This window comes from Trichechus manatus, unplaced genomic scaffold (assembly GCF_000243295.1).
Source record: "Trichechus manatus latirostris isolate Lorelei unplaced genomic scaffold, TriManLat1.0 scaffold00095, whole genome shotgun sequence".
NCBI classification, from domain to species: Eukaryota; Metazoa; Chordata; class Mammalia; order Sirenia; family Trichechidae; genus Trichechus; species Trichechus manatus.
In genome coordinates, this window is record NW_004444031.1 from 881,911 (window position 1) to 892,656 (window position 10,746).

The 10,746-nt window shown below is 32.6% G+C and overlaps 1 protein-coding gene across 3 annotated transcripts in view; it reads left to right on the forward strand.

The window, feature by feature from the left end:
- KCNT2 (potassium sodium-activated channel subfamily T member 2) overlaps nt 1-8,098 on the forward strand; it is a 476,589-nt gene extending 468,491 nt beyond the window's left edge. For 2 of the 3 annotated variants that reach the window (XM_004382548.3, XM_004382549.3), the window contains exons 26-27: nt 4,012-4,096; nt 7,612-8,098. In XM_004382548.3, the coding sequence (XP_004382605.1) occupies nt 4,012-4,096; nt 7,612-7,723 (197 nt within the window). In that variant the 3' untranslated portion in view covers nt 7,724-8,098. The remainder of the gene's footprint in view (nt 1-4,011; nt 4,097-7,611) is intronic. The other variant, XM_004382547.3, reaches the window with a different exon arrangement.
- The last annotated feature ends 2,648 nt before the right edge of the window (nt 8,099-10,746 follow it).

The window sequence follows — 10,746 nt, forward strand, 5'->3', positions numbered from 1 at the left end:
AGATGTTTCCCTGAGACCATGGTCCCCACAGCCCTCAGACCAATAATTCAGTCCCTCACAGAGTTTGGATATGTCTATGAAGCTTCCATGATCTTGCCTTGTGCAAGATGTGCTGGCTTCCCCAGTATTGTGTACTGTCTTACCCTTCACCAAAGTTACCACTTATCTATTGTCTAGTTAGTGCTTTTCCATCCCTACCCCTCCCTCCCTCGTAACCATCAAAGATTGTTTCTTTTTGTGTGTAAGCCTTTTCATGAGTTTTTATAGTAGTTGTTTCATACAATGTTTGTCCTTTTGTGACTGACTTATTTCACTCAGCACAATGCCCTCCAGATTTATCCACGTTGTGAGATGCTTTGCAGATTCATCATTGTTCTTTATTGTTGCATAGTTCCATTGTGTGCATGTATCATAGTTTGTTTATTCATTCATCCATTGATGGGCATCTAGGTTGTTTCTTTTTGCTATTTTGAACAACTCTGCAGTGAACATCTGTGTGCATATGTCTATTCATCTGACAGCTCTTATTTCTCTAGGATATATTGCTAGAAGTGGGATTCCTGGATCATATGGTATTTCTATTTCTAGCTTTCTAAGGAAGCGTCATATTGTTTTCCAAAATGGTTGTACCATTTTGCATTCCCACCAGCAGTGCAGAAGGGGTCCAGTCTCGCTACAGCCTCCACAACATTTGTTATTTTCTACTTTTTTGATTCATGCCAGTAACGTCGGTGTGAGATGGTATCTCATTTGCTTTTGATTTGCATTTTTCTAATGGCTAGTGATTGCGAACATTTCCTCATGTGTCTCTTAGCTGCTTGAATGTCTTCTTTGGTGAAGGGTCTGTTCATATCCTTTGCCCATTTTTTAATTGGATTATTTGTCTTTTTGTTGTAGAGGTGTTGGATTTTCCTATAGATTTTAAAGATTAGAACTTTGTCGAATTTGTCATAGCCAAAATTTTTTTCCCTGGTCTGTAGGTTCTCTTTTTACTCTTTTGGTGAAGTGCTTTGATGAGCATAAGTGTTTAATTTTTAGAAGATTCTAGTTATCTAGCTTATCTTCTGGAGTTTGTGTGTTTTTAGTTATGGTTTGTACCCTGTTAATGCTGTGTATTAAGGCCTGTATGATCTTTATACTTTTTGGTTTTATATTTAGGTTTTTGATCCATTTTGAATTAGTTTTTGTGTATGATGTGAAGTATTGGTCCTGTTTCATTTTTTTGCAGGTGGACATCCAGTTTTGCCAGCACCATTTGTTAAAGAGACTGTCTTTTCCCCATTTGATGGACTTTGGGCCCTTTTCAAGGATCAAGTGACTGTAGGTGGATGCATTTACATCTGGGTTCTCTATTCTGTTCCATTGGTCAATGTATCTGTCGTTGTAGCAGTACCAGGCTGTTTTGACTACCATAGCTGTATAGTAGTTTCTGAGGTCAGGTAGTGTGAGTCCTCCAACTTTCTTCTTCTTCTTCAATAGTGCTTTACTTATCCGAGGCCTCTTCCTTTTCCATATAAAGTTATTGATTAGTTTTTTTCCATCTCTTTTAAGAATGCAATTAGTATTTGGATTGAGATTGCATTGTATTTGTAGATTGCTTTTCACCAAGAGTTTTTGGCTTGATCCCGGAGCTGAAAATGAATTCAACATCCTGTTAATGATCAGGAAAGATTTCACATTAATATTGATTAAAAATTTACCAGTTAATATTGTTTTCTATATATCAAAGTTCAATAATACCATTATGTATATAAGGAAACAAGTCATACATACGAAAATGAGATGAGGATTACCTAGTGAACTTGTTACATTTTAGAGTATTATGCTTTAATCTCAAAAATGCACTGTCAGTCTCTATTCCGATGCACAGCAATTGTGGAAATCCACATAAGGGGAAAGTTTCTCAGAGAGAAAAAAGCTTTTTATATGGAAAGATGATCCTGGTGATCTTTTGCCAGTACGGCATGCTTTCAGTAGGAATTGTACCTTATTTAGAGCAAGCTCATAATTATACACTCATTGGAATTCCAAGCTCCAGCCAGTTGAGTTAACCATCTACCATTAGTTAGGATTGCCAGATTCAGTAAATAAATGTAGAGTATAAGTATATTCCATGCAATATTTAGGGCATACTTATACTATCCAAATTTAACTGTGTTTCATCTGGCAGTCCTAACCTAATGGCATGATACAATCTTTGCTTTACCCCATAGATGTGCAACTGAATATAGTCCTTCATTTGAATATTAATTTGATAATCTTATGGTGGGAATAGTTTCATGGGCAAACATTTGGTGGGGCAACTTATCCTGTAATTTTTCTGCCTTGTAAGATAAGAATTTTCATTTACATACTTTAATAATAGGGCACATCTGCATATCAACTTGAAATATCATAACTGAAAAATGTTAGGTCTTTCACATTCAAGCATCAGGTTTTTAGTCAGATGAAACCAGTGGTAAACATTGTTTTAGTATATATTATTATCAAATATTATTATTACTATGTTTTGATCTATATAAGAGTCAAGATCAGCTGCACTGGCCTAAGAAGACTTATTTTTATTTGTTGCAGTTATTTGCGTATTGATATGTCTCTATTGGTAAGAAACATATTCTTAGATTTTGGAGCAAATTGCCAAGTTTAGTACTTCTTTCAGGAGCCAAAGTTTTCTGCAACTGAAGTGGCTAGAAGCATACTACCACATTTTTATGCAAATAACGTGCACTATGCCAGAACTGTTTTACTTAATTTCATCATTTCCGTGAGTTATACATGTGAATGCATTATTTGTACAAAAATATGGTATTAAAAATTTTTAAGAACGTCCATACAGCCCAAAACTTACCTTCTAGAGGAATTATGTTCTTTTGAATTATGTGTCAACATGGCTTTACTTTTACATCTTATAATCTTGAAAGCTAAGATATTGAGACCCCAAAAAGCTGTTAGCTTTTGTTTTTCAACACCCTATAAAATAGTCAGCTTTCTAAGCCTTGCAGCCTGAGGATAAGTCATCAGAATGACTTGACAAATTAAAAGGGCACAGGCCAATATTTTAGAAATATATATTGCTTTTTAAGAAAAACAAATGATTCAGTAGTACACTTCCTTGCAAACTTATAGTTAAATTCTCTTCCATAAGCTTCTTTGCATTCTGAAAACACAATACCTGATGTTGTCAAGTCAATTCCAACTCAGCGACTCTATAGGACAGAGTAGAACCTCCCAGAGGATTTCCAATGCTGTAATCAGTGGTTAAGAGCTCAGCAGTTCGAATCCACCAGCCACTTCTTGGAAACCCTATGGGACAGTTCTACTCTGAATCAGAATCTACTCGACAGCACTCGGGTTTGGTTTGAATCTTTACAGAAGCAGATTGTCACATCTTTCTCCCACGGAACCACTGGTGGGTTCCAACCACAAACCTTTCAGTTAGCAGCTGAGCTCTTTAACCACTTCACCACCAGGGCCCCTTGCAAAAAACAACAAGATGGCTTATATTAGATATATCATGTAATGAAATTAAACATATTTGGGGCCTTTTAGCTTTTTAGATACATTTCTACTGTGTTCCCTAAACACAGTGTAACTGGGTGACTTTTAACAGTATTTCCCATATGATTATTCCTTTCTGTGATAACTAACTGTTACTACATTTATTTTTCAAATTCATAAGCATAGTAAATCAAGTAAACAGCTTACCCAGTTATTTCTCTCGAAGAGATACTTTTTCAGTGTAATGGTTTAAGGGGTAGAAAAAAACTGTGGTTCTAAACAGAATTATATACTTTCTTTTATCTTCTGTTGGAACAAAAAATGAGTACCTGTCATGTATTTCCAATGATAATTAATTTGAAAATAGCCAAACTATGTATATAGTCATGCTATGGACTAAACTATAGCAATTTCTAGTTGATAGCTATATGGTTTGCACATAAACCGTTCTACAATAATTCCTGTAATTTTCTGTAAATGTTGTAACACACTTGGCATTTATATATCTTCTAGATGAAATGAATGATCATCAAAGTACCCTCTCCTACATCCTGATTAACCCATCTCCAGATACCAGGATAGAGCTGAATGATGTGGTGTAAGTTGATTTCATATCTCATTTAAGGCATTTATTCTTGGAAAGCCACTGATTTAGTTATTCTTATATTTTTTATTTAGGCCATTATAGTCTTTTATTTTTCTTGTGATATAAATACTTAGAAAATCTAAATACGTTTTTTTTTTTTCTGTAAACTAATGCATTTGCTGTGCATAGTATTATAAGAAGCATTACAGAACTGAAGGGTAAAAGGAGGTAGATACAAACATGGCTTCTGTATTCTGTGAGCTAATATATATTGGACAAAACATGAGCAAATATATGGAATAAGAAGAGAGCTACTCAAAGGAAAACCTGAAATATCCCACATTATCTAATTTTAAATATGTGAGTTCCTAAAAGCCCAAGTAAAATAGGTTAAAATATTTATTAAGAAAAAGTCTATGGAAATAATTTGATCCATTGAAAAATATATTTTGTATATTTACAGTTGTGATAGCATTGCCTTAGAGTGTGATATAGAGTTGAATAAGACATGTTCCTTGACGTCAAGTTACTTAGATTCTAATTAGGAAAACTATAATTTAAGTATGAGAAATTTTATAGCAATATAGAACATGGTTTTGTCACCAATGAATTAAGTATCAAATGAGTGGGATAGACAAAAGGTGCTTTTCTAAATTCAAGAAGGAAAAAACTGATTGTGAATGAGAGTGATTACAAAGGATAAAATGTAAACTGGTCAATGAAGGGTAGATAGGATTTGTGTTGGTGGAAAACAGAGGACATCCCACAATAGGAAAATGGCTTGATAAAATACATTATGTGGGAATTGCCAAATGTGTTTTCAGCTGGCAATACTATGTAGTCCAGTTTGACTGGAGAAGAAGCTTTGTATTCTTTTCATTCCTGTAGTAAATGTTAGAAAAGTAAGTAAATGAGACCTGACTCTGGAGGGCCTTCAATGACAAAATAAGGAGCTTAAACACAACTTTACAGGCAATGGGCAGCATTTAGTTGTATATGAACAAGCAAGTAACAAGATTTATTAAAGGAATTTGGCAGTTGTTGGTGTAAGCTAGAGGATAAATTCATAATGAGTATCTACCCTTTAGGTACATGGTTGTGAGGCAGAGCTAGATGGAGATGCTTACTCAGAATAGCTAACTTCATGTTGTATGAGTGACATTAAACAAATGCCAGAGATTGAAGAGTCTTGCTGGGTGTTGAGACCATGGGATATATTTGTATCTATAATCAGGAAAATAAATTATAAGGTGAGAGACTAGGAAGAGTGAGGACAATTTCTGATGTAGAGTAGAAAACAGATCCATGGATGTGGTTTAGAACTAAAGCTACTAGTAAGCAAAGCTATTAGAAGCCTCCTTTTTGTGTTGCCAGCATAATGGGAGAATACAGGTGGAGGTGGAAAGGGTTTGCTTTTTTTAAAGGAGTTCTGCTGGAAGCAATATAATTGATTTGCTGGATGGATTATGGTTGAGGTGAGTCTAGAAGTAGGGGAAAAAGTCAAAAAGATTTTATCATGCTTGAGGAAGATTAGAAGCTGTCATAACACCAAGATAATGGATTATAAAGGAAGGCCCCTATGCAAATGAATTTATGAAGTCAAAACGGTGAGACCTGGTCACTGACAAAGAAAGTAGAAACATGGTTATGAGTTTTCAAATCTGTGTATTTTCAAAAAAAAAGAAAAATGCTGGTTCACTGAAACAGGTCAGAATGGGGAGGCAATTTGCCAAGTGGGAAAGGGGTAGGTTGTCTGGGGAGATAATAGAGATGATGCATTGGAGTTTAGATACATTGTTTAAGGTGCTAAGTGAAAATGTCTAGAAAGAAGGTAGAGATACAGACTGGAGCTTTGAAGAGAAGTTAGTTCTATATAGAAAATATTTATTTTTCATCTTCTAAATGAGTAAAGCTAAAAATAAGACTGCATATTCCAAAGAAGAGATACATAAACAAGAAAAAGTAGAAGGATGAATCTTAAACTCCTGAATAACGTTCAGTTTTAGGGCAGAAAGGGGAATACATTTCTCAAATTCATTTGGAAAATATATCAGTAGGATAACTTCGACCCAAAGTCTATGTGAAAAGATTCCTAGAATGCAGTAAAGATACAACTAGCAAGTATGATAATGCTTTATTTTGTCGTCTAATGACAAAGGTTGGAACATAGGAGCTTTGGTGAATCAGATGAATGGCAATTTCAGTGGGTAGAGTTCTTAAGGTAGCCTTCCAAAATTATATCCAGTGTTAAATTTATGGAGGACTTTAAGCTAGAGGAGAACATCTTGTTTATAATTCATGTGGCTTTCCACTGCCCATCCTAGAGCCTTCACTTCATCTATCACGATAACAAAACCACCCTGCTCTATTTTTCTTGCCCCCATACTTGTATATGTCTTTAAACTCATAAAAACAGGCAGCTTTTGTTAATTCTCCAGTCTGCCCCTACAACCTCAATGTTCTTATACCTCTTTTTCAAATAAATTATAATTACATTCATTGTATAGTATTTTTTAGGTATATTTATCTGATTTGTATTTCATAATAAATTGTAAGTTTCCTGAGCCTAATACCATTATTTCCCATGATTATTTCTGACAGGATGGGAGGACATTACCTGTCTTTTTGGTCTATGAACATGTCTTTTCATCAAATATGCATGTTTATAATTTGAAATAATTTCCAAAATTTTTGCACTTACAAATAAAATATGTACGTTATAATATGTCTAGATACAATAGACGTATTCAGAGAATGTTCTGCCTTTTGAATACTATTTTTTAATTAGTTTTATTATTTTTTATTAGCTTTAAGCTAAAACAACAGTTTGACTGCTATAAAAAACCATTGGTCACATCATTGCAGTAATCTGGATTTGTGGTATTGACATAATGAAATTTTAGTGTAGCTAGAGCAATGATAAATTGTCGTGAAAAAATGCCGACTGTGAGAAGTAGTGTATACAAACACAGTTTAAGAAATTTATTTTATTCAACCTGTAGTTTTAGTAGTGATAATAGGGAAAGGAACTTTTGTAGCTACATCAGTGAATTTAAGGGATAATGGATTATACGCATATCTTTTATGTTCTCAAAAAAATCATTTTCAAAGTTCATTTTAAATTAAAGGACAACATTAATTTGAGTCAAAGAACAATAAATCACTAGATAATGTGGCATTAAAAAGCTTCACGTGCAGTATTAGTTTTCTTCATTGATCTATGATCTATTGATATTTAAAGTAATTATAAAGGAGTGTGCATAGATAACAAAAATCTGGTTAACAGACCCAAGATAAGGTGATTTAAAAGCAAGCATTCACCTTCATCATCTTCACAGGTATGGAAGTAACAATACAAGATCTGCAAAATGTTATAGGCCTGCTAAACAATGAGTCCTTCTGTCAATGTTATCTATGGAGACACAGTTTAGATAACCTGAAAACAGCAAATAACAAATAATGAAATGTTAGGGTGAATTAATTTTGCCTGTATTAATTACTAAAAAATTGTTTGGTTTTTTCATTAGATATTTAATCCGACCAGATCCACTGGCGTACCTTCCAAACAGTGAGCCTAGTCGAAAAAACAGCATCTGCAATGCCACTGGACAAGACACTCGGGAAGAAACTCAGCTCTAATAAAAGGAAAAGAGACATTCTTATTTCTACCAGGACCTTGCTTGAAACAACTCTAACCCTTAGGACAAAAGCGCTGCTGACATGAAACAAACAAGATTGGAATATGTTCAATTCTCTCATATTTAAAAAAAAAAAAGTTATCAGTATAGATTATTTTGAAACTTAATGTGCTGCTTATTGATGATCCCCCCCATTAATATTTGAAAGATATCAATGGAATGATTGAGGAAAACTAGATTAAAACATGAAGATTTAAATATTATATTTATTAATTATTTGACAATACTCTATATGAAGCCAATTATAAAATTGTTAGGGTTTTATGAAAGTAAACTAAAAATCCAACTACATTTGGTGCATCACAATGGACATAGAACATTTTTGCTTCTCTTAATGTGTCATATTCTTTAAACTTGCTGTTTTACAAAATTGAAATCATCATAAATGTCTAGTCTTCTCTAAACAGAGATTAACAAACTATGCGTTGCTGATTTTCATGTAAGAATCATAGTTTGCTTTGAAATACACATCTTTAAGTCATTTTAATCTTTTTTTATCTGCCTTTTCATATGGTATCATATTCCTTTTAGAATTCGAGATGTTCATAGCATGTTTTATTACACTTAACAAACCAAAACATAAAGAAATATTAAGTACCTGAACATTTTTAAAACTTTGTGTCACATGCATTGTATGCCAAGAAGTGTACTAAAAAACAAATTATCTATTATTCTCCTAAAAGAATGCCTACCTTAGAGAAGATACTTAACACACATTTGTTGGCTTATATTTAATCAAAAAATTGGTCTATTAACTGGATTTCTTGAAATATACAGCTATGATTTTCATTAGACTCCTGGGCGTTAATATTTTTCATATATTTCATTGGAAGAATACTTTAAAATTCAAAGATGCAAAACTATACTTTTTATGAAATAGAAAGTTAATTCAAAACACTAAAAGTCCTCCTCTATGCTTTGGATATTAAAATAATCAAAAGCCCTGGCTGTGCAATGGTTACGCACTCCGCTGCTAACTAAAAGGTCGGCGGTTTGAACCCACCAGCCGCTCCAAGGCAGAAGAGACATGGCAATCTGCTCCTGTAAAGATTACAGCCTAGATAACCCTATGCAGCAGTTCTACTCTGTCTTATAGGGTCGCTAGGAGTTGGAATCGACTTGATGGCACAAAACAATTAAAATAATCACAAAAAAAATTGGTATGTGAAAACATTTGATTTAACTTTGAAAAATCATATGCAGGAATTGTATTTTAGCATAGTAAGAAAAAAAGCATATAATTTAAAATATGTACTTCTTTTCTTTTAAATTTAATATGAATTATGCAGAATTTGACATAACTGTAAATGAAACTTACAACAAAATTTAAAGATTAATTGACTCTGGATGGCATCAATGATTTCGTCTGTATTGTTTTTTTCCCACTTTAGAAACAGACCGAAAAAGCACAAGAGAGTGTGTACGTAGTTTACAGGTATTTAAAGTGTGGTAAGATAGTTCTATGGATGAGATATTGGTAAGTTAAAAAAATTTATTTTTCTTCTAAGTTTGTATTTTTCTTTATTTCTGAATTTGACATTATGTTTTATTTCAGAAAAAAAAAGTATATATAAGACTAGAAATGGATATTTTATCCTTTTTTTTCATAGAGAAGCAGCTTAATTGGAAGGAAAATAGAAGAATTAAAAAGCATGGATAAAGAAAGCTTAATAATCCCCCAATACTTCTATAAAAATAAAATACAAAATATAAAATGTAAAATCAAATATTATATTGTATAATTTGGCTTAGAAAATATGAAATGTCTATTAGTTGTTTTCCTTTTTAGCATTTTTTACTATTCTACTCTCATTTTACAATAACAAGAATTTCCCCTAAAACATACAAAGCCTATCTTTAATTATCTTTAATCAGACAGAAAAGTAGAATTTATAGCAGGTTGCTTAAAATTTGAAGCATGCCTTAAAGATAGTATGCATATGAATGTGTATATGTTATAAACACATATAAAATATATTTGACAAACACATAGTCATATATAAAGTTTCAAAACTGAAGGCAGAATTGGACCAGTATCTGTAATGGAGAACAATAATGACTTGAATGTTTTTGGTTTTTTTTAATTTGCACGTCCGTAGTCAACTATGATGTTTCTTTGAGTTGACATTTCCTTACTCCATTGCAGTTATTTTCAGAAATAAATGTAAGATTTTACAAATATTCTTTTTCCCCACAGGATCTCAAGATCAACATTTTTACAAAATGACAGTTGTTAAGACTAGGATTTTAAGCTAGGACATGATTATATTTCCTAATTATTTGATAAAATCTTAAATAAGTATTTTTGATTATGAACTTTAGTCCAAATTTAATATTTGGCACAATTCAGATCAGCTTGCTATATTAATCGTAGTTTATTAGCTTTTCTGTTACTTAAAGAATAAGAACATGCTTATAATAGCCTTTTAACAAATTGTTGCCTTTTTAAAATAAATTATACTTGCATATGAAAATAAAACATGAAGCCAATAATAGTCCTTGTAACCCTATGGTTGGTTCTGTTTATTGTCTATGTACCATTTTGCTACCTGTTACATTGAATTGCTTTGAAATAAAGAATAAAATTATTTCTGATGATGAAAACTCTTGGTGTTCTTTGTCAAAATTTCATTGTTTCTAGACAAATTATATATATATATGCATTTTATTTATTTTTTATTTAGGGGCTTTTAAAATATTTTTTCCCCGATTTTTTTTTTAATTGTACTTAAGGTGAAGATTTACAGAACAAATAGTTTCTCACCAAACAGTCAGTACACATATGGTTTTATGAGATTGGTTAACAATGCCACGACATGTCAACCCTCTCCCTTCTCAACCTTTTTTTTTTTTTGGTGAAAATATACATAGCTAAAGATACACCATTTCAAAAATTTCTACATGCACAATTCAGTGACATTGATTACGTTCTTCCACTTGTGCTGCTATTCTCACTTTAGATTA